General features: G+C 42.7%; 1 protein-coding gene across 1 annotated transcript; it reads right to left on the bottom strand.

The window, feature by feature from the left end:
• Window positions 1-1,390: 1,390 nt before the first annotated feature.
• LOC126210548 (uncharacterized) lies at window positions 1,391-9,938 on the bottom strand. Its single transcript, XM_049939801.1, has 3 exons — window positions 9,856-9,938; window positions 9,389-9,545; window positions 1,391-1,552 (listed from the first exon to the last, which is right to left on the bottom strand). The coding sequence occupies exons 1-3, from the start codon at window positions 9,925-9,927 to the stop codon at window positions 1,446-1,448; spliced, it is 336 nt and encodes a 111-aa protein (XP_049795758.1). The 5' UTR covers window positions 9,928-9,938; the 3' UTR covers window positions 1,391-1,445.
• Between the last annotated feature and the right edge of the window lie 15,058 nt (window positions 9,939-24,996).

Raw genomic sequence — 24,996 nt, 5'->3', positions numbered from 1 at the left:
TGTCAGTCTCAGTGATATACATTGTTTTGAAGGGAACTGACGTGAACAAATACAAAAAAAAAAAAAAAAAAAAAAAAAAATTCCACATATATGGTGAGTCATTAGACAGATTACCCAATTGCTTAAACAGACGTATAGGTGAGAACGCAATTCATAATTTTAAAGTCTCTATTTTGCAGAGCGTATATATTTTGCTTTAGAGAAGAGCTGCCTCCAAGTATCACACTGAGGCACCAATAAACGAACGTCATTTGTCTTATTTTGCTCATTTGTGAGTTTCAGAACTGGTAAATCTTTTCACATCAAAATAACTTGAACTTATTTGTTTTATCTATACACTGTATGACTTTATTGTTGGTGTACTCCATTTTCAAAGGTTTTATGTTTCATCTTTGAAAGACAGAGTGAGCTTATATAATTTACAGCCAAAAATTTCTTCCGATTCAAATGATGTGTGAATTAACTGAATGACTTAACGCTCTTTAATATAATTCTTATAGCAAAGAGTACGCTTTAAGATCTGACTGAGCAGAAATTTCAAAACAGCTATTACTTCTATGACAGAATGATGCAATTGACACTAACAACTCCCGGGATAAGCCATTGAGAGACCTAACTAGTAATATTTCATCATTTACAGTTTTGATTGATTGATGGATTATATACGGAAATTTCTTTATGCAGCGATACTCCAAAAAAATCTGATTGTTCAGGCGCTATCTTGCCAGCTTAAAAATAAATTTTGTCACGTTTTCGAACATTATAATTATTGGCTAGTTCCTTCTGTTATACTGTCCAACAGAACACTGGTTAAGTGTCAGCAATATTTTCATGAAGTGGAGTTTGTCACAAAAGGAAATTGCCAAGGCGTGAACAGAAATTTGTCATTTATTAATTTCAATAAATATACATTCAGACATTAATCTTCCGTCAGCAACATTAAACAGCTGGAACATTTCACATTTTGTGCTACAAAGTACATCAGTCACTTACAAAAATGGAAATGCAGTAGTAGAAATTACCGTAATGGAAGTAAATAGTTAAGTTTTTTCTGAGTTCATTGAACAGCACATAGAGAATTACCCTTTGCTAGAAGCAACAGTTGAGGACGATATATACGAATTTCTATGAAAAAGGTGTAAAATTAATACTTGTACACTTCTGTGCTATCTGGGATTAGTTATGCAATTCTCTGTTTGTGAAAATAGAAAGGTCAAGTTGCGTCAGAGATATATGGCTTCTGAAATATAGACACTATTCATTATAAACGTTGAGCCTGGATTCTAGACGCACTGTCTAAAACAGAAGTGAGAGCTGATAACTTTAGTTCCTTCAACATTGACAGATGTATCGATAAGTAAGAATCAGAGTCAGTAGTAATTACATCAGTGGCACATTTCACATAAGTAACGGCGAATAAAGCTGCCAACTCTAGTCACCTTTCTTCAAGTCTCTGCAGTCTCGCTGTCCTCTAAAAGCCTGACAGAATCTGAGTTGGTGCAGAGAGTCTGGTAGTAGCTGTAGACAACTACGAGGAAGTACCCACCCAGCACTGGAACATGAAAGTGAGAAATACACGGAATATAGAGGCAAATGTTAAGCAAAGCAAATACATTGAGGTATTACTGAGAAATAAATCATAGGGGTTATATGAGAGAACCCCCCATGAACCATGGACCTTGCCGTTGGTGGGGAGGCTTGCGTGCCTCAGCGATACAGATGGCCGTACCGTAGGTGCAACCACAACGGAGGGATCTCTGTTGAGAGGCCAGACAAACACGTGGTTCCTGAAGAGGGGCAGCAGCCTTTTCAGTAGTTGCAGGGGCAACAGTCTGGATGATTGACTGATCTGGCCTTGTAACATTAACCAAAACGGCGTTGCTGTGCTGGTACTGCGAACGGCTGAAAGCAAGGGGAAACTACAGCCGTAATTTTTCCCGAGGACATGCAGCTCTACTGTATGATTAAATGATGATGGCGTCCTCTTGGGTAAAATATTCCGGAGGTAAAATAGTCCCCCATTCGGATCTCCGGGCGGGGACTACTCAAGAGGACGTCGTTATCAGGAGAAAGAAAACTGGCGTTCTACGGATCGGAGCGTGGAATGTCAGATCACTTAATCGGGCAGGTAGGTTAGAAAATTTGAAAAGGGAAATGGATAGGTTAAAGTTAGATATAGTGGGAATTAGTGAAGTTCGGTGGCAGGAGGAACAAGACTTTTGGTCTGGTGATTACAGGGTTATAAATACAAAATCAAATAGGGGTAATGCAGGAGTAGGTTTAATAATGAATAAAAAAATAGGAGTGCGGGTTAGCTACTACAAACAGCATAGTGAACGCATTATTGTGGCCAAGATAGACACAAAGCCCATGCCTACTACAGTAGTACAAGTTTATATGCCAACTAGCTCTGCAGATGATGAAGAAATAGATGAAATGTATGACGAGATAAAAGAAATTATTCAGGTAGTGAAGGGAGACGAAAATTTAATAGTCATGGGTGACTGGAATTCATCAGTAGGAAAAGGGAGAGAAGGAAACATAGTAGGTGAATATGGATTGGGGGGAAGGAATGAAAGAGGAAGCCGCCTTGTAGAATTTTGCACAGAGCATAGCTTAATCATAGCTAACACTTGGTTCAAGAATCATGAAAGGAGGCTGTATACATGGAAGAAGCCTGGATATACTGACAGGTTTCAGATAGATTATATAATGGTAAGACAGAGATTTAGGAACCAGGTTTTAAATTGTAAGACATTTCCTGGGGCAGATGTGGATTCTGACCACAATCTATTGGTTATGAACTGCAGGTTGAAACTGAAGAAACTGCAAAAAGGTGGGAATTTAAGGAGATGGGACCTGGATAAACTGAAAGAACCAGAGGTTGTAGAGAGTTTCAGGGAGAGCATAAGGGAACAATTGACAGGAATGGGGGAAAGAAATACAGTAGAAGAAGAATGGGTAGCTCTGAGGGATGAAGTAGTGAAGGCAGCAGAGGATCAAGTAGGTAAAAAGACGAGGGCTAATAGAAATCCTTGGGTAACAGAAGAAATATTGAATTTAATTGATGAAAGGAGAAAATATAAAAATGCAGTAAATGAAGCAGGCAAAAAGGAATACAAACGTCTCAAAAATGAAATCGACAGGAAGTGCAAAATGGCTAAGCAGGGATGGCTAGAGGACAAATGTAAGGATGTAGAGGCTTGTCTCACTAGGGGTAAGATAGATACTGCCTACAGGAAAATTAAAGAGACCTTTGGAGAGAAGTGAACCACTTGTATGAATATCAAGAGCTCAGATGGCAACCCAGTTCTAAGCAACGAAGGGAAAGCAGAAAGGTGGAAGGAGTATATAGAGGGTTTATACAAGGGCGATGTACTTGAGGACAATATTATGGAAATGGAAGAGGATGTAGATGAAGACGAAATGGGAGATAAGATACTGCGTGAAGAGTTTGACAGAGCACTGAAAGACCTGAGTCGAAACAAGGCCCCGGGAGTAGACAACATTCCATTAGAACTACTGGTAGCCACGGGAGAGCCAGTCATGACAAAACTCTACCATCTGGTGAGCACGATGTATGAGACAGGCGAAATACCCTCAGACTTCAAGAAGAATATAATAATTCCAATCCCAAAGAAAGCATGTGTTGACAGATGTGAAAATTACCGAACTATCAGTTTAATAAGTCACAGCTGCAAAATACTAACGCGAATTCTTTACAGACGAATGGAAAAACTGGTAGAAGCGGACGTCGGGGAAGATCAGTTTGGATTCCGTAGAAATGTTGGAACACGTGAGGCAATACTGACCTTACGACTTATCTTGGAAGAAAGATTAAGAAAAGGCAAACCTACGTTTCTAGCATTAGTAGACTTAGAGAAAGCTTTTGACAATGTTGACTGGAATACTCTCTTTCAAATTCTGAAGGTGGCAGGGGTAAAATACAGGGAGCGAAAGGCTATTTACAATTTGTACAGAAACCAGATGGCAGTTATAAGAGTCGAGGGGCATGAAAGGGAAGCAGTGGTTGGGAAAGGAGTGAGACAGGGTTGTAGCCTCTCCCCGATGTTATTCAATCTGTATATTGAGCAAGCAGTAAAGGAAACAAAAGAAAAATTCGGAGTAGGTATTAAAATTCATGGAGAAGAAGTAAAAACTTTGAGGTTCGCCGATGACATTGTAATTCTGTCAGAGACAGCAAAGGACTTGGAAGAGCAGTTGAACGGAATGGACAGTGTCTTGAAAGGAGGATATAAGATGAACATCAACAAAAGCAAAACAAGGATAATGGAATGTGGTCGAATTAAGTCGGGTGATGCTGAGGGAATTAGATTAGGAAATGAGACACTTAAAGTAGTAAAGGAGTTTTGCTATTTAGGGAGTAAAATAACCGATGATGGTCGAAGTAGAGAGGATATAAAATGTAGACTGGCAATGGCAAGGAAAGCGTTTCTCAAGAAGAGAAATTTGTTAACATCGAGTATAGATTTAGGTGTCAGGAAGTCGTTTCTGAAAGTATTTGTATGGAGTGTAGCCATGTATGGAAGTGAGACATGGACGATAACTAGTTTGGACAAGAAGAGAATAGAAGCTTTCGAAATGTGGTGCTACAGAAGAATGCTGAAGATAAGATGGGTAGATCACGTAACTAATGAGGAGGTATTGAATGGGATTGGGGAGAAGAGAAGTTTGTGGCACAACTTGACTAGAAGAAGGGATCGGTTGGTAGGACATGTTTTGAGGCATCAAGGGATCACAAATTTAGCATTGGAGGGCAGCGTGGAGGGTAAAAATCGTAGAGGGAGACCAAGAGATGAATACACTAAGCAGATTCAGAAGGATGTAGGTTGCAGTAGGTACTGGGAGATGAAGAAGCTTGCACAGGATAGAGTAGCATGGAGAGCTGCATCAAACCAGTCTCAGGACTGAAGACCACAACAACAACATATGAGAGAAAGTAAAAGGTTTTGTTTAGGCTGAAGTAAATTAAGTAAATTATCTCGTTCTACAGAATGGCAAATGATTCATTTATCGTTGACTGTGTTTCGGAGACCCCATCACAAAAGAGTACCTTCAGGGACACGTTAACAAAAGGCAAACAAATTGTGGCAATTTAACCTGTATGCTGTATTAACAGAAACGTTTGCTACAATACTTACCGCTACTCACGTTTATATCAACTAAATTTAACGTAGTAAATCAGAAGCAAAGCTGCTGCTTTTAGAAAAGCTACTGGCTCCTCGTGTATAGTAAACAATTGCTGCTGATCTTCCACTGACAGCTCATTAAGTGTCACGCACATATTCCAGTTTGTCAGTAACAGTGTCACACACATATTCCAGTTTTTCAGTTACAGTGTTTAGTGTGCATGGGGGTTTATTTACAGCACTCATTGGTTAATTCATTGTTAACAGGGATTTAGAGACCCAGATTCAAAATTTCAGTTTATGTTGATAGAAGATGTAACTAATAAGATAGACTTTATTTCTAAATTTCTGGAGATTCCAAATTTGCGTTATACCTATTGGTATCTTTTTAAAATCATCAGTGCGCCCTTTTGTCTTGTTAAGGGATGGTGTGGCAGCTGGAATGTTGGAGTCAGTCTGTGAGCTATCCCTGAGTAGTACATCACGTAGTGCAATGTTCTTAAAAGTAATAGTGATCTGCAAGAATCCCAGTCTTACACAAAGCTTTAGCCTGTCACATGTATTCACTGGCGTGTATACTCCAGTAAGAATTGAAATTGTGTCCGATGTTCTTAACTGAACTGGGCCAAGCAGTTTTGATGGAAATTCTTCACACCAGTGGTTCATTGGGAAGAATGCTCACCTGAATGTGCTGCATAGTTTTGGAACCAAATGTAACATACTATCCCAAAAGAGTGGAACGCGAATTGACAACAAGAGCCTTTGTTTCCCATGCTGAAAATGCTGATGGTTTTCACCTATAGATGACGACAGATCAACAGATCAAAATATGAAAACTATAGAAGTAGGAGAACAATGCATATCTAACATCATCATCATCATCATCATCAGCCAATTCAATCATTAAATGATGTGGCCTCTTCGAGTCGTGGATTCAGGTAGGCTTTCAGCAGTCTTCTCCAAGTGGGACGGTCTTGGGCAGTTCTCTGCCAGGTGTTACCAGCGATCTTCTTGATGTCTTTGTCCCATCTGTCTGGTGGTCTTCCTCTAGGCCTCCGGTACTCCCTCGGACTCCACTCCAGTACTAGCTACCGTCCATCTGTTGTCTTTTCTTCTTGCGACGTGGCCAGCCCACTGCCATTTCAAGGAACCTACTGTCTCTAAGATGTCATTAACTTTCGTCACAGACCGGATGTCATCTGCCTTTTTCCTGTCCTTTCTTGCATAGCCCAGCATTGATCTCTCCATGGCTCTCTGTGCTGTCCTAAGTTTCCCTTTTGTAAATGAGTTCAGTGTCCATGTCTCGCAGCCATACGTCATCACAGGAAGAATGCATTGATCAAATACTGCTTTCTTCAAATTTACTGGCATTTTTGATCTGAACACTTTTGAATTCTTACCAAATGCTTGCCAGCCAAGCTTGATGCGTCGATAGATTTCTGGCCTTATGTCTCCCTTCATATTTATAATCTGGCCAAGGTAGACATATTCACTGACCTCTTCTAGCAGACTGTCCTTGACCTTCACATCTCCAGCTGGGACCCATTTGTTGGACATTACTTTTGTTTTGGAAAGGTTCATGTTCAAGCCAACCAGCTGACATTCCGATGCAAGATCTGTAACTAAGTTTTGGAGCTCTGCGAAGTCTTTGGCCAGTAAGGCAATATCATCAGCAAATCTCAAGTTGGTAAGCCTTCTTCCATTAATTCTAATTCCCTTACCTTCCCACCTCAACTTTGACATAGCCATTTCCAATGCAGCAGAGAACAGTTTTGGGGAGATGGGATCGCCTTGCTTGACACGCCTCATGATGCGGAATTCTTGAGTTGATTCGCCGATGTTAACATAAGCTGAAGAATTCTCGTAGATTTTCCTGAGCACTTCAATGTATGCTGCTCCCACTCCTTGCTCACTCAAAGCTTGGAGGACAGCTACATGGCTAACGGAGTCAAATGCCTTTTCAGAGTCAACAAAGGCAATGCAGAGAGGCAGTTGGTATTCATTCGCTCTGCTTATCACTTCACTAACGGTCAGAATGTGGTCAATAGTGCTAAAATTGCTTCGGAATCATGCTTGTTCTATAGGTTGGGCTGAGTCTAGGGTGGAACTAATTCGGTTTAACAAGATCTTTGTGAAAATTTTGTACAAAATTGAGAGCAAGCTGATAGGACGGTAGTTTTTAATATTGTGAATACATAAGCATTGTTATATTGTGTCTCATTTATATTCGTTGTGTTGATGTGGACAGCTCCACATGCTATCATCTGAGCAATAAAGTTAATACTTCCAAATTACAGTGATCTCTATTACTGTCTCTGAAGAAAGGTTTAATCTTTGCATATACAAAAAAATCTTCAGTGTAGAGATTCAGTTCAAGATTGCCTATTCGTTAATTTTTGTTGATGCTCATCCATACAGTGAAGAGGTAATGCCGGTTACACTCAGTTAGTATGCCATTGCCTCTATTATTTTTGGTTATGTAAGTAAATACAAATTTGAACTACTGTTTGTGGAAATATATCTTTATAAAAAGTGATTCTCCTGAATGGATGTTTTTACTTGCTAATAAGGAACAGCGTCAGTTTTATCATCATCACCATCATCCATTAGTAAGCAGTAATGGGTATCTCTCCTTCTGCACCTTCAAAATCTCTTTAACCCATCAACAGTAAGGACTTCCTGCACCACTTCTTGCTGGACGTTGTTATTACAGCACTTTATTCCGCAACCTTCCTATCTACTAGCATCATAACAGCATGTGCACCACGTCCACTGCCGTTTGAAAGAGCCAGCTTTGATACCATATTGTGAAATCTGATTTGTACTTCTTTTCTCACTTGTTTACAAAATTTTCTTTATAGTGTACCATTTCATTCATTACACTTGATTAGATTTTTCTGTACACCTGCGAGAGATGGTTGTTATTTGTTATCTGTACTACTGGTGATCAAAAATATTCTAACCAAGGACACCGTATAAAAGCGGAGTGTTCAATAAACGTATGTCACCTGTACTGAGGTGGCAGCTAAATAGACTACACCTCCGTTCATGTACTTTGGTGATTGCCATGCTCTTCCATTTATGCTACATTCTTTTCCTATCTTGCTTGATCCATGAAGTGAATTTATATTATTGAATATGGTCACTGAACAAAATGGTAATATTTCGCGTAACAGATAACTTATGCGTCTTTAAGCAAGCTTATAGGGGAAGGCGACGTAACGAATGTTTCATTAACGCTTATTTCGTCGCACATCCTTAATTCGATTTTTGTATTTTCAGGGCATACATACGTTCCGTATACGTTCATCTTTTTTGGATAGATACATGAAAGTGGATGGGGCTCGGAATATGTGGTATAAGAACAATCTAAGGAGACGGAAAGATTCTTTGTTCACAAATAATAACAGTTTATCTTATTAAAGCACGGAATTGCCACCGTAAGCCATATTAACAACACACCGTATTAACGGCACAAACAGGAACACACAATTCAACGTTCTATTTCATTTAGTGATTGTCCATTTAGTAGAGGGTTCTTAACCCTCATCAGACTGGGATGCTGGGGAAATATTGATTTTATTGTAAGCGGAACCTGCCCCTTCTTCGAGATGTTATTTGGTTCATACAGATAAAAACAATAGGATGACACACATCATCCTTTTCACTTTATACAGTTATTTTTTACAGTACGTTATTAGCTTCAGAATTCAGGGTGAATTGTATATTTTGTGGCAACTCTTGACTTCACAACCATCGCTAGGCCTCTCTATCGTCAGATTGTGGGCCAGTATTTCACTGTTACAGTTATAGGCGGCTAACTGTACCAGATAAGAAACTTTGCAAAAGAATTTGCATATTACTCTTTCACAGATGAGGTAACGCTGTTTGTGTACAGAGGTGACAAACTGTGCTCAAAAGCGAGCAAAATAATTTATGAAAAATTTTTATATTACTAAGATAAACCAAATGCAATGTTTCTGTGAGGAACATGTCTGACCTAGAATACAACGGATACATAATAATGCTGAATGAAGTACTCGTACAGTTCCACAAAAGCCATTTCAAACTCTTAGAATTAGGAAATTAAATGTGTTTCAATAAAAATTTGAATGAGTTTTTCATAAATTGTGAAAATAGCTCATTAGGATGTTTCAAGTACCGTAGACGTCAGTGAAACAGCAAGTGAGTTAGTGCAGTGACTTTTGCACCAGACTATATAATGATAGTATACTTACACACATAGATGACGGTAGAGGCATACACAATAGAGCCGATGATAGCCGTGCGGTCATGCGGGAAATTAACAATGCATACGATAATGCCTGCTACAGCCGCTCCTACATCCACGACGGTTTCCACAGCCATCCATGGAAGAAGCATGCCAGCCTTCTTCTGGAATGTAAAAGACGAAGCTGACATTACTGGCTACAGATCTGTGTCTTTAATTTAAGATATGTTGGGAGCACTGTGGTTTTGTCATCCTGAAAACGAACTCCCATGACATTTACCGAAAAAAAAGAATATTTCCATTAGAACTGTTACGACGAGCTTCTAACCAAAATGTGACAGTAAGAATAATAATACAGAAGCAATACGGTCTCAGCATTTCATTACTAACACAAGGAAAGGAACAAACAGTTTCTAAAAGGATTTTTTTCAGTTTCCGATGAATACAGTGTACTTATATAATAAGACACTTTACCTGAATGGCTCCAATGAGGAGAAGTATGCTACAGACAATACGGATAATGGACAGCACGAAGTCTATAACCATTTGTGTCAAAATAACTGAAACAGAAACATCAAAAAGTATTAGTTGTCTTTCTCATAACTAAAGCAATAATACAGACGGCAAGAAAAAATCACAATTCAGATAAATCACTGTATTGTCCCTGCATTCTACAAACACAGTCATGGATCTACATTTATAATGTGTGCTGTCCAATGGGATTGCTACTTGAATTGAAGGTACTAAATAAGTTCGTTAACACATATGAGCTCATAACACGATCTGAATTACGTCCATGATTATTTTTATACCCTGAAGACCCGAAGAAACAGGTACACCTGCCTAATTTCGTGTAGGGCTCCAGCGAGCACGCAGAAATGACGCAACACGACGTGGCATGGACTCTACTAATGTCTGAAGTAGTGCTGGAGGCAGCTGGCACCATGAATCCTGCAGGGCCGTCCATATATCCGTAAGAGTGCGAGGGGGTGGAGATCTTTTCTGAACAGCACGTTGCAAGGCATCCCAGTTTGGTGGTCAGCGGAAGTGTTCAATCTCAGAAGAGTGTTCCTGGAGCCCCTCTGTAGCAATTCAGGACGTCGGGTGTCGCATTGTCCCGCTGGAATCGCCCAAGTCCGTCGGAATGCACAATGGCCATGAATGGATGCAGATGATGAGACAGGAAGCTTACGTACGTGTCACCTGTCAGAGACGTATCTAGACGTATCAGGGGTACCATATCACTCCATCTGGACACGCCCCTCGCCATTACAGAGCCTCCACAAGCTTGAACAGTAACCTGCTGATATGCAGTGTCCATGGATTCTTGAGGTTGTCTCCATACCCGTCCACGTCCATCCTCAAGATACAATTTGAAACGAGGCTCGTCTGACCAAGCAACATGCTTCCAGTCATAAACAGTCCAATGTCGTGGTTGAGGTGCCCAGGCGAGGCGTAAAGCTTTGTATTGTGCAGTCAAGGGTACACGAGTGGACCTTCGGCTCGGAAAGCCCATACCGGTGATGTTTCGCTGAATGGTTCGCACGCTGACACTTGTTGTTGGTCCCGCACTGAAATCTGCAGCGGTTTGCGGAAGTGTTCCACTTCTGTCACGTTGGACGATTCTCTTCAGTCAACGTTGGTCCCATTCTTGCAGGATCTTTTTCCGGCCGCAGCGATGTTGCAGATTTGATATTTTACCGGATTCCTAATATTCACGGTACACTCGTGAAATGGTCGTACGCGAAAATCCGCACTTCACCGCTACCCCGGAGATGCTGTGTCTCATAGGTCGTACGCCGACTTTTTAACACCTCTGTCAAGCCCACTTCAATCTTGATAACCTGCCACTGCAGCAGGCCGACCGCAGTGCCGTGTTCTGTCTGTTTACATACGAGGGTTATCCAGAAAGTAAGTTCCGATCGGTCGCGAAATGGAAACCATAGTGAAAATCAGAAACGTTTTAGTTGCAACAGTTAGGTACACCTTCCACCTGCTTCTTTACATAGTCGCCGCTCCAATTTCGAGTGTTGTCGTAGTTGTTGTATCAACTTTCCAATATCCTCGTCATAAAAAGCAGCCGCCTGTGTTTTCGGCCAGTTATCTGCACTGGACTGCAGCTCGTTGTCTGTGGAAAAATTTTTTCTTCATAGCCAGATATTCATGTGAGCAGAGATGAGACTCAGGGGGAGCAAGTTGCGGACTGTATTGTGGGTGATCAAACACTTTTCATCAGAAACGCTGCAGGAGCATTCCCTATGCATCTTTACGTGCTCACTGTTCACTCAAAACTGAAAACGCGACACGATCTGGTTCCATTTCGCGACCGATCGTCACTTACTTTCTGGACAACCCTCGTATATCTGTATTTGAATACGCATGCCTATACCAGTTTCTTTGGCGCTTCTCCGTGGCGGGTAGCCACTCGGTCAGGGGCGTCTTGTCACGGTCCGCGCGGCTTCCCCCATCTGAGGTTCGAGTCCCCCTTCGGGCATGGGTGTGTGTGTTGTCCATTGCATAGGTTAGTTTAAGTTGGATTAAGTAGTGCGTAAGCTTAGGGACCGATGTACAGTTTGGTCCCATAAGATCTTAACACAAATTTTACAAATTATTACTTTGGCGCTTCAGTTTAGTTCCACTGTGACAGATCTTGTTTATAATTAACCTTTACATTCAAGGAAGCTTATTAACAGATTATGTAGGTAACTTTGATGGTGAAAAAAAGGAGCACGCTACATGGACATTCATAATGTTACTTAATCCATCACAGATCGAACCTGTCTAGAGAGATGTGCGTGTTAAAGGGCCGCTGTCGGAAGAGAGTTGCGTCAAATCCAGATAGAATCCACCTGGTGTATTAACAATAAGGTTCGGTGTACTGACTGGCATGGATGTGGTTTTTAGGTGGTGAGTAGTGGGCTGGTACCGATGTCCAACCTTAGCTACGCGATTCTGGAATGTTAGGAAGCGTCACATTTCTTCAAACAATCGAAGTTTCGACACCTCTGCTGGGATCATCTTCAGGACCTTCTGGTGTCCACTGCAGATGAGTGCTCGATCTACTGTGGACACCAGAAGATTCTGAAGAAGATCCCAGCTGAGGTGTCAAAACGTCGGTTGTGTGAAGAAATATGACGCGGCCTAACAACACAGAGGATTTTTAGTTCAATGACAACGGCCTCGGATGCCTGCAGATTTCGTGAATTGCCGACACTTTCACACCAGTAACACTAGCTGCAGACTCTTGGGATACGCATGTAACGCCGCGGAAGTGGCACGGGATGGCGACACGGAGGGCATCCGGCTACCAGTTAAACTAACTACGCCATATCCGTTAACAGCCATGCCTAACCTGCACCCATGTGGTACAAGAGCACAAGATAAAGAAGAACAATCTAATGAAATCACGTATACAATCCAAGCACGCTCAACTCTGTCCTGTCTAAGTCTCTGCATCTCTGCTTAACTGCTGTGAACTACTTCCATTTGAACCTCCATTTACGAGGGGCGTCAATAAGTAATGCAACATTTTCCTGTCGAGCAGATTCGGCTGAAAAAAAAAAATTCGGAATTTACTGTTGGACTGAGTCCCTGTAGTTTCATTTAGAGCTCCGATAAGTGGCGGCGGTATACATAACTTTGAAAATGCCTTCTCAGTTGCGGAATGCTTACGGAGACTTGGCAGGGAACATAAGCACGGTGAATCGTTGGGCAACGATCGGACTTTCTTGTTCTAGGTGATCGACGGATCACGATCAAACACCTCGCTGCACATCTGGACGTCTCTGTTGGCAGTGCTGACACACTCTTCCACCAGTTGGGGTACTCAAAGGTGTGGGTTCCTCGGCGCCTAGCGGAAGACCAGAAAGAGCAACGGAGAACCATCTGTGCGGAACTCCTAACGCGTTACGAGGCTGATCGTGTAACACCATAGCTCTAATGCTCTACTGATTTATTTCGCTTTTGTTTCATTTAATATTACATTGCTGTGCTTCTGTAAATGTGTTTGTTTGAATAGATAACACAAAACTGTATACTCCTTTCTTTGTTAAAACTTTGATGTCATGATTTGATTCTATGCAATGTAGTGTATCTGTTATTTAAATTCTTTGTCCCATTTGGAGGGAACAAAACTTACTCTATATAATTATAATTTCTGTGTGAATAATTTTTTGTAGAAATGTCAATATATGCAAATGTTCTGTTTTATTGAATGAATTTGGTTGCTGTTATGTAAATTGCTGATCCTCACTTAGGGTTCTTAGTTATTCTGTATGTAAAAGGTTGTGTGGTTCCCCTCGGGAACGGAACTGTGTAGCGCGCGTCAATTGTGGTTGGCCTAGGTGGAAAAGGTGGAACTGATAGTCAGTCGGGGACGAGCCACCAGTCGGAGACGAGCTACCAGTCGGAGGCGAGCTACGAGTCCGTGCACTGCCATGTAAAAGATGCATATTGTGCTGGTTCCGAGAGAGGCTTTTCCTGCTACTTTCCAATGCCTCGGATGGATGGATAAATAGCTGGAACTATTCTGGAATTTGTATCTGTCGTCGCCACCAAGAAATGACATAGTCCAGCAATTCAGTCTGCGAATCCACCTACCAACATGCAGTTGCCACCACGTTGCGCAATCACTGTAACGTAATACTATAATGATGTACAGTGAAGGATCAGCTTAATGGAGGTGTTATTGTGCTCAAATATAAGGTAATTTATATCTGAATTTATGTACCAACCTTGATTTTTCTCCTCATCATAACACCTCTCAGGTTCCTTTCCGTTTGAACTAATCACCGAGTGTCCCTACTGAAAGAACTTTTATGACCAATGTTATGCTAATTAATGCCTCTTGAACTTAGTAAAAAGAAAGTTAAAGTTAATGTGGCAAGAGAGTGAGTTAAAGTAAATGTTGTTTGCTGAAAATAATTTTCCTATTAAAACTGCTTATTAAAGTGCTGTTGCAAACTGCAAAATTAAAAGTTCTTAAGACTGAGGCTTCTAAAGTTTTGCTTAGCTAATGATCACCTTGATATCTGTAGTAAATTCTAAAAGGTGAGCCACTTTCTTGCAATTTTGTTAACATTGTGTTTCAATGTAGTAAAAGTGAGAAAGCTGCTGTTGTGAAACGTTATACACTCTTGTTTGCTAAGTGTTTGTCTCTCTTGTGTATTAGGAGTGCATATTAATAGTAATGTTATAAAGACCATTCACTTTGTGTAAGCCCTGAAAGTAATAGTGTGTTTCGGTAGCTGTTATAATTTTGCAAATAGTTGGTGCTGCTCCAACTGTTAGTTTCAATCTTACCGTAAACATATGAGTGTGTCAGAGTTCATTGCACTCGCGTGTGGCCAAGTATAGGTTGTGTTTATCCGTTAAAATTACTAATAACTATTTTCGCAACGAGAATGTTAATCATTATTTTGCCTAATTAGGCTGGCGACGGTTTTCTTTATTCTTTGAACAGCGTAGATAGGTAAAATATTGTTTGTTACTGTTTAAATATTTACGTAACTTTGACTTTCACTTCCGATAAGCCACCTCCGTTAGGTACAACACGGTCAACATAACAAAATTCCTCTCAGAGGGTAACACTGCTCTGTCACTTTATACCATAACTGCTTTAACAAGATAGTTTTATTTCACGACCTGCTTCCAACTTTAAGGTTATGGTATAACAGTAGCAGACGAGAGTGTTATAATCGTAAACAATTTTTTGTCGAACATCGTCACAGGCGACGAAAGATGGGTTCGTCACTTCTAACCGGTAGCGAAACGGCAACCCATGGAATGGCGCTACACCACCTTTCCTCCGAAGAAATGTTACTAGGTCTACAACTTTTTTCTCGAAGTTCGGAGCTTTATTGTGAAAAACTTACAAAAAAATTATGGTTCATAGTATTGCCCATCGCTGGCCACTACATTCTCCCATCTTTCGGATAGCATACGTATCCTGTGGCGGAAGAACAGGGCGTCTTTTGTGGGGGTCCATGGATCGATCCAATTTTGCACTTGTTCGTATGATCGGAAGTGCTGGTCAGCCAGACTGTATGTCACGATCGAAAAAGGTGGCAGTCAGACAGAGCAACGTATGGAGAATACGGCGGGAGGGATAGGACACCTCATTTGAACGTGTCCATGTATATTTTGACGGGTTTTGCGACATGGGGTCGAGCACAGACCTTTACGTGTCTATCGCTGTATTGTGGCCGTTTGTGTTTCAGTGCTGGACTTGAACGCATGAGTTGCTTTCTATAACGATGTCCTGTGACTGTCTTCGTCTGTTTCAGTACCTACGAAAACGTTCTGTCTTCCACCGCGAAGCCAGTCTTCAACATCAAAATCAGCGTTCTTAAGACGTTTAAAACATTCTATGCACGTTCTTCCACTAATACACTACTGGCCATTAAAATTACACCACGAAGATGACGTGCCACAGGCGCGAAATTTAACCGACAGGAAGAAGATGCTGTGATATGCAAATGATTAGCTTTTCAGAGCATTCACACAAGGTTGGCGCCGGTGGCGACGCCTACAACGTGCTGACATGAGGAAAGTTCCCAACCGATTTCTCATACACAAACAGTAGTGGACCGGCGTTGCCTGGTGAAACGTTGTTGTGATGCTTCGTGTAAGGAAGAGAAATGCGTACCATCACGTTTCCGACGTTGATAAAGGTCGGATTGTAGCCTATCGCGATTGCGGTTTGTCGTATCGCGACATTGCTGCTCGCGTTGGTCGAGATCCAATGACTGTTAGCAGAATATGGAATCGGTGGGTTCAGGAGCGTAATGCGGAACGCCCTGTTGGATCCGAACGACCTCGTATCACTAGCAGTCGAAATGACAGGCATCTTATCCGCATGGCTGTAGCGGGTCGGGCAACCACTTCTCGATCCCTGAGTCAACAGATGGGGACGTTTGGAAGACAACAACCATCTGCACGTACAGTTCGACGACGTTTGTAGCAGCATGGACAATCAGCTCGGAGACCACGGCTGCGGTTACCCTTGACGCTGCATCACAGACAGGAGCGCCTGCGATGGTGTACTCAACGACGAACCTGGGTGCACGAATGGCAAAACGTCATTTTTTCGGATGAACACAGGTTCTGTTTACAGCAGCATCATGGTCGCGTCCGTGTTTGGCGACATCGTGGTGAACGCACATTGGAAGCGTGTATTCGTCATCACCATACTGGCGTATCACCCGGCGTGATGGTATGGGGTGCCATTGGTTACACGTCTCTGTCACCTCTTGTTCGCATTGACGGCACTTTGAACAGTGGACGTTATATTTCAGATGTGTTACGACCCGTAGCTCTACCCTTCATTCGATCCCTGCGAAACCCTACATTTCAACAGGATAATGCACGACCGCATGTTGCAGGTCCTGTACGAGCCTTTCTAGATACAGAAAATGTTCGGCTGCTGCCCTGGCTAGCACATTCTCCAGATCTCGCACCAATTGAAAACGTCTGGTCAACGGTGGACGAGCAACTGGCTCGTCACAATACGCCAGTCACTACTCTTGATGAATTGTGGTATCGTGTTGAAGCTGCATGGGCAGCTGTAGCTGTACACGGCATCCAAGCTTTGTTTGACTCAATGCCCAGGCGTATCAAGGCCGTTATTACGGCCAGCGGTGGTTGTTCTGGGTACTGATTTCTCAGGATCTACGCACCCAAATTGCGTGAAAATGTAATCACATGTCAGTTCTAGTGTAATATATTTGTCCAATGAGTACCCGGTTATCATCTGCATTTCTTCTTGGTGTAGCAATTTTAATGGCCAGTAGTGTAATATGCAACCCTCAGGAAACTCAAGAAACAACTGTTGCGTGTTCATTGCCAAGAAAAAGAGAGAGAAAAAAAATACGGACGAACTTCTCCTATTCCCTGAAAACGCAAGGCCTCACACAAGTCTTCGCTCTCGAGAGAAGGCCACAAAACTCCATTGATCTGTTCTTCCTAATCCACCCCACGTCCTGGATTTCGCACCTTCTCACTTCCATGTATTTGGCGCTATGAAGAATTCACTATACTGGAAGGAACACGCGGATGACGATTTTCTTATTGACGTAGCAGGACTGGCACCGGTGTCGACCAGTAGAGGGGTACCACGTGGCCATACAGGCCGTCCTAGTGAGGTGGCGTAAGGCCGTCGCGTCGCACAGAGATTATGTCGAGAATTAGTGTTTTGTAGCCAGAAGAGTGGGGAATAATAGGGTGTTTTGTAAACCGAATGAAACAAACCTGCTTTTCGAAAAAAAAAATGTTGCATTACTTATTGAACGTCTCTCATACGTATTCATATTGGTCTCATTCTCCCTTTCTTACCCCACCACTGGCCTCCATTTTCAGATTCTCTCCCTTTAGATGCCTGAGGATGTACTCCACCAACCTCCCCCTTCTGCTAATCAAATTATGTCACAGACCTCTTTTGCTTCCCGTGATTGGGCTCCATTTTTGTCCGAAACTAATTTACTGACAGCAGCTGGATTAGCTGTAGATGTACTACCCATTAGTGACATATGAACACATACGCCGGACTTCGACACGAATCCGGGTCTCATACTTATCACGAGAGGTCGCCTAAACCACTTCAGCTATCCGTGCAAGCTTCTCGGACCAATCGAAACATCCATATGTATTTCGTACAGCTGTGGATTGTTAACAATGTCTGTTGCTTCAGACATGCATGCAACTATTACAAGCCAAGGCGGTCACGCGATAATATTAGTCCCGATTCCGCCTTGTCTCAATCCACCTGTTGTGGGAATCCGTATAATGTTGGGCCTATTGAATGATGAATTTAATGGACTATGATATAAGAATATACACATTGTGGCCCATAGAGAATGAAAAAAGCAATTTTTGCTATCAACAGTGCAATGTTATATTCATTCTCTACCGGCTGTGATTAATACAATCATCCTCGAGGAGAAAAAATATAAGTCATACATTTCCGTCATATATGAACCATACAAATATAGGACAATTACAGGGTGGTCCATTGATAGTGAACGGGACAAATATCTCACGAAATAAGTATCAAACGAAAAAACTACAAAGAACAAAACTCGTCTAGCTTGTAGGGGGAAACCAGATGGCGCTGTGGTTGGCCCGCTAGATGTCGCTGCCATAGGTCAAACGGATACCAACTGCGTTTTTTTTTAAATAGGAACTCCCATTTTTTATTACATATTCGTGTAGTACATAAAGAAATATGAATGTTTCAGGTGGACAACTTTTTTCGATTTGTGACAGATGGCGCTGTAATAGTCACAAACGTATAAGTACGTGGTATCACGTTACATTCCGCCAGTGCGGACGGTACTTGCTTCGTGATACATTACCCGTGTTAAAATGGACCATTTACCAATTGCGGAAAGGTCAATATCGTGTTGATGTATGTCTATTGTGATCAAAATGCCTAACGGCCGTGTGCTATGTATGCTGCTCGGTATCCTGGACGACAACATCGAAGTGTCCGGACCGTTCGCCGGATAGTTACGTTATTTAAGGAAACAGGAGATGTTCAGCCACATGTGAAACGTCAACCACGACCTGCAACAAACGATGATGCCCGAGTAGGTGTTTTAGCTGCTGTCGTGGTTAATCCGCACATCAGAAGCATACAGATTGTGCGAGAATCGGGAATCTCAAAAACGTTGATGTTGAGAATGCTACATCAACATCGATTGCACCCGTACCATATTTTTATGCACCAGGAACTGCATGGCGACGACTTTGAACGTCGTGTACAGTTCTGCCACTGGGCACAAGAGAAATTACGGGACGGTGACAGACTTTCTGCACGCGTTCTATTTAGCGACAAAGCGTCATTCACCAACAGCGGTAACGTAAACCGGCATAATATGCACTATTGGGCAACGGAAAATCCACGATGGCTGCGACGAGTGGAACTTCAGCGACCTTGGCGAGTTAATGTATGGTGCGGCATTATGGGAGGAAGGATCATTGGCCCCCATTTTATTGATGGCAATCTAAATGGTGCAATGTATACTGATATCCTACGTAATGTTCAACCGATGTTACTACACGATGTTTCACTGCATGGCAGAATGGCGATGTACTTCCAACATGATAGATGTCCGGCACATAGCTCGCGTGCAGTTGAAGCGGTATTGAATAGCATATTTCATGACAGGTGGATTGGTCGTCGAATCACCATATCATTGCCCGCACGTTCACCGGATCTGACGTCCCCAGATTTCTTTCTGTGGGGAAAGTTGAACGATATTTGCTATCGTGATCCACCGACGACGTCTGACAACATGCGTCACCGCATTGTCAATGCATGGGCGGACATTACGGAAGGCGAACTACTCGCTGTTGAGAGGAATGTCGTTACACGTATTGGCAAATGGATTGAGGTTGACGGACATCATTTTGAGCATTTATTTCATTAATGGGGTATTTACAGGTAATCACGCTGTAACAGCATGCGTTCTCAGAAATGATAAGTGCCCAAAGGTACAAGTATGACATTGGAACAACCGAAATAAAATTTTCAAACGTACCTACGTTCTGTATTTTAATTTAAAAACCTTACCTGTTACCAACTGTTCGTCTGACCTTGTGAGCCATATGTTTGTGATTATTACAGCGCCATCTACCACAAAGCGAAAAAAGTGGTCCAACTAAAACATTCATATTTATTTACGTACTATACGAATATTTAATAAAAACGGGGGCTCCTATTTTAAAAAAACGCAGTAGATATCCGTTTGACCTATGGCAGCGCCATCTAGCAGGTCAACCACTGCGCCATCTGGTTTCCACCTTCAAGCTAAAGAAGTTTCTTTCTTTGCAGTGAGATATTTGGCCCGGTCGCTATCAATTGGCCACCCTGTATAGTTATTATAATAGTCTTTCTTAAAACAGTCCATATAGACACATTATCTGTTACTCTGCTGTCCAAGCTACTTTCTGCACATTTCCTCATCTAATTCCCACAGGAACACCAGACTGTTTTATTAATACATGCAATTTTGAGTCAGTGCGGAGACAACAGATGTTCTTAAGGCGACCGTTGGCGATAAGTGGGAAATCTCGGTTCGACTTCCGATCAGGCACAAATTTTCATACGTTGCTTTTGGGTAGTGGACTTATACCTGATACAGCTGATGTGAAGAAACTCGCAGTATGTCAGTATTGCTTCATTAGTTTTTACCATCTTATTCTTCTGCAGCTCCACATTTCCCCTTCTTATCCGTATTGCTTACTACCCAAATCCCATTTCCATTCCAGACAAATATTGCCAAAAATGTCTGCCTAGCAGCTAAATTTCCATTCGATGTTAAAATATTTAATTTTTTTTAAAAATATTTTCCCACTATTACTTCCGCATTTTACATCATCAGTTACTGTGCTGCCCAAACTACTTTCTCAATCACATTCCCTCGTCTAAGTCACACAGCATCGCATGATTTAATTCGCCTATATGCCATTATCATTTCGTCTTTCATTAATGTCCATATCGTAGTGTTTCAATGTACTGTCCATTGTATTCAACTGATCTTACAGCTTCTCTGATGCCTATGACAGAATTACAGTGTCATTAGAAACCTAAAACTTTTTATTTCTTCTCCATGAACTTTAACGGCTTTTTCAAATTTGTCTATGACATCCTTTATCGCTTGTGCTATGTACATATTGAATAAAATGCGGGCTATGTCAGAACCTTGCATCACATGATTATCAACTATTGCCTTCGCTTCAAGTCCTTCAGCTATTTTAACGGCAGCCTGGCTTGTGTACAACTTGTAGTTCACCTTTCGCTCCTTTTATTTTATCACGGCTAACTTCAGAATTCCAACTGTCTCGATACTCAATTCCATTAAAACATGGTTTTGTGGACTGGCAAGACAGCCAATCCACGAGGACGGGAGGCCGAAGGGCACGCGTTTAAGCTCACGCAGGATGGCGTGAGTTCTGGAAAATGACAAGGAATTGAGACTAGCAAAAAAGGTACATAGCTGCTGGAATACTTAACTTTAATCCATAATTGGTGAACATCGGTCTGACGGTACATGCATCACAAGATAAATAGCAAATGATAATGGCGCCTTGCTAGGTCGTAGCAAATGACGTAGCTGAAGGCTATGCTAACTATCGTCTCGGCAATTGAGAGCGTAATTTGTCAGTGAACCATCGCTAGCAAAGTCGACTGTACAACTGGGGCGAGTGCTAGGAAGTGTCTCTAGACCTGCCGTGTGGCGGCGCTCGGTCTGCAATCACTGATAGTGGCGACACGCGGGTCCGACGTATACTAAAGGACCGCGGCCGATTTATAGGCTACCACCTAGCAAGTGTGGTGTCTGGCGGTGACACCACACATGGAACGGAACTGGGTCTGTAGTCATCCACTTTGTCTACAAATAGATCACGAATCATTTTTACCCCTTACGATCTTGAAAATTTTATCGTGCTGTTCATCTGACTTTAGATCTTATGCCCTAATGACGAAAAGTAATGAGTGAAATGTTTTAAACTGGAATTACGATCAAGGAATAGAGAAAGCAGCTAGCGTTCTAAAGGGAGCGGGAGCGTCCACAGGCATTAACTTACGCAAAGAACTAACTACACTCCTGGAAATTGAAATAAGAACACCGTGAATTCATTGTCCCGGGAAGGGGAAACTTTATTGACACATTCCTGGGGTCAGATACATCACATGATCACACTGACAGAACCACAGGCACGTAGACACAGGCAACAGAGCATGCACAATGTCGGCACTAGTGCAGTGTATATCCACCTTTCGCATCAATGCAGGCTGCTATTCTCCCATGGAGACGATCGTACAGATGCTGGATGTAGTCCTGTGGAACGGCTTGCCATGCCATTTCCACCTGGCACCTCAGTTGGACCAGCGTTCGTGCTGGACGTGCAGACCGCGTGAGACGACGCTTCATCCAGTCCCAAACATGCTCAATGGGGGACAGATCCGGAGATCTTGCTGGCCAGGGTAGTTGACTTACACCTTCTAGAGCACGTTGGGTGGCACGGGATACATGCGGACGTGCATTGTCCTGTTGGAACAGCAAGTTCCCTTGCCGGTCTAGGAATGGTAGAACGATGGGTTCGATGACGGTTTGGATGTACCGTGCACTATTCAGTGTCCCCTCGACGATCACCAGTGGTGTACGGCCAGTGTAGGAGATCGCTCCCCACACCATGATGCCGGGTGTTGGCCCTGTGTGCCTCGGTCGTATGCAGTCCTGATTGTGGCGCTCACCTGCACGGCGCCAAACACGCATACGACCATCATTGGCACCAAGGCAGAAGCGACTCTCATCGCTGAAGACGACACGTCTCCATTCGTCCCTCCATTCACGCCTGTCGCGACACCACTGGAGGCGGGCTGCACGATGTTGGGGCGTGAGCGGAAGACGGCCTCACGGTGTGCGGGACCGTAGCCCAGCTTCATGGAGACGGTTGCGAATGGTCCTCGCCGATACCCCAGGAGCAACAGTGTCCCTAATTTGCTGGGAAGTGGCGGTGCGGTCCCCTACGGCACTGCGTAGGATCCTACGGTCTTGGCGTGCATCCGTGCGTCGCTGCGGTCCGGTCCCAGGTCGACGGGCACGTGCACCTTCCGCCGACCACTGGCGACAACATCGATGTACTGTGGAGACCTCACGCCCCACGTGTTGAGCAATTCGGCGGTACGTCCACCCGGCCTCCCGCATGCCCACTATACGCCCTCGCTCAAAGTCCGTCAACTGCACATACGGTTCACGTCCACGCTGTCGCGGCATGCTACCGGTGTTAAAGACTGCGATGGAGCTCCGTATGCCACGGCAAAGTGGCTGACACTGACGGCGGCGGTGCACAAATGCTGCGCAGCTAGCGCCATTCGACGGCCAACACCGCGGTTCCTGGTGTGTCCGCTGTGCCGTGCGTGTGATCATTGCTTGTACAGCCCTCTCGCAGTGTCCGGAGCAAGTATGGTGGGTCTGACACACCGGTGTCAATGTGTTCTTTTTTCCATTTCCAGGAGTGTACATTCCTCTCCTTGGCACTTGGGTAGCCTTTAATCTAGTGTGCTCCTGTAAGCGGCGTCATTTACTTTTAGTCCAAAACCATTTTCGAGTGTATCAGCCACACTGGTAAATTGCTTGTCGATATCTGCTTGTGTACGTCAGTTAGTGTTGTCTATGGTGGTAAGGGAATGGTCGGGTAATAATGTGAATCGCTGCATTTTTAGGTTGGCTGACCTGATCAGTCATCTTACGCTAGCAGCCCCATCCTGACAAACCTGACAGCCCATCGACTCACTTCGACCACACGTCTACGTCTAGCAGATAAGAAATGTTTTATTCGTCACAACATAGTCAGTCAGCTTAGTAGCATGATACAGCAACCACATTGGTTCAAAGTAATTACCGATTTTTCCTCCACGAAGAACAGATAAGTAACTATTGAATAATGTAATATACTGCAAGACAGGGATTTTGGAGGAAAGTAGGAGCTGAAGGTATGGTTTTTTATATCGATGATGTCCAAGGCTGCACACCCAAATGTCGAGTAGGACTGCACGAAGTTTGGTGTGCGCAGTCTTGTGTGTATGCATTGTTTGTTTTACTATGCTGACAACTCTTAGCCCAGGTATAATTCCAATTTTTAGTATTACAGGTATAATGATCGGAATGTACACCAGAAAAATTGAGAGAATTTAATTTTTAGCGAAGAAATACTAAATGACATACGTATTAGAATTGCATATGGTGAGAGCAAGAGGAAAGGGGCAAAATAGCCTTAAAACATGAGAACTGAAATTGTAGGTGTAATTTTTCGCCGCTGATGAGAGTATTGAAGTATTGTTTTATAAGAGTTTTAGCAATCTGTTGTTGTTTTTTCAGGGGAATGTTCCTACTTTACTGTGCAGGCGCAAGAAGATTTTTTCTAATGAAATGGTGAAAAATACCCCGCTAGTTTATGTAGACATTAGGTTATATGTGTCACAATTCACCAAGGAACCAAATCGTGCAAACTGCTTGCCAATTTGCTGATGTAAATGGTGTAGGTGACGGATTTTATAGTGAAAAGGAAATGGCTGGAAAAGATTGTGCTCAAAGGTTTTATGAAAATATGCAGGCTGTCCGTCAGAAAGCCAGAAAACTGTAGTACGAGGAGGGCAGTCGGCTTTAATAAAATACAAGTCGAAAGATTTTTTGATGACTTAAAATATGTTTACAAACAAAAGAAATTTCCTCCTCATACGATCTTTAATAGCGATGAATTGGGACTATCAACATTGTCTCACAAAACGACTGAAGTAATTTCGCTAGAGGGTGACTACGAGGTCCGTAAGATGTCTTCAGCAGAAGAAGATCAAAATAGTGGTATTATTACTTATTTTAGTGTTTGAGGTATTTATACAACGCCAGCCATGATATTTCCCTGGAAGAGGATGAAACAGAAACTTTGCCAACTTTGCCCAAACAAAGCCAAGTGAAATAGATTCTGTTTTGTTCAAATGGTTCAAATGGCTCTGAGCACTATGGGACTTAACTTCTAAGGTCATCAGTCCCCTAGAACTTAGAACCACTTAAACCTAACTAAGGACATCACACACATCCATGCCCGAGG

The sequence above is a fragment of the Schistocerca nitens genome, chromosome 10 (genome assembly GCF_023898315.1).
Source record: "Schistocerca nitens isolate TAMUIC-IGC-003100 chromosome 10, iqSchNite1.1, whole genome shotgun sequence".
Lineage (NCBI taxonomy): Eukaryota > Metazoa > Arthropoda > Insecta > Orthoptera > Acrididae > Schistocerca > Schistocerca nitens.
The sequence above is the reverse complement of the archived record's forward strand: the minus strand, read 5'-3'. Positions and strand labels throughout refer to the sequence as shown.

Bases quoted from the DNA above. Each gene is read 5' to 3' on its own strand.
- LOC126210548 (XM_049939801.1), bottom strand. From the start codon at position 9,927: ATGGTTATAGACTTCGTGCTGTCCATTATCCGTATTGTCTGTAGCATA. The intron at 9,546-9,855 runs GTAAAGTGTCTT...TTTACATTCCAG, and splicing joins TCCTCATTGGAGCCATTCAG to AAGAAGGCTGGCATGCTTCT. The intron at 1,553-9,388 runs GTAAGTATACTA...TTCATGTTCCAG, and splicing joins CTCTACCGTCATCTATGTGT to TGCTGGGTGGGTACTTCCTC.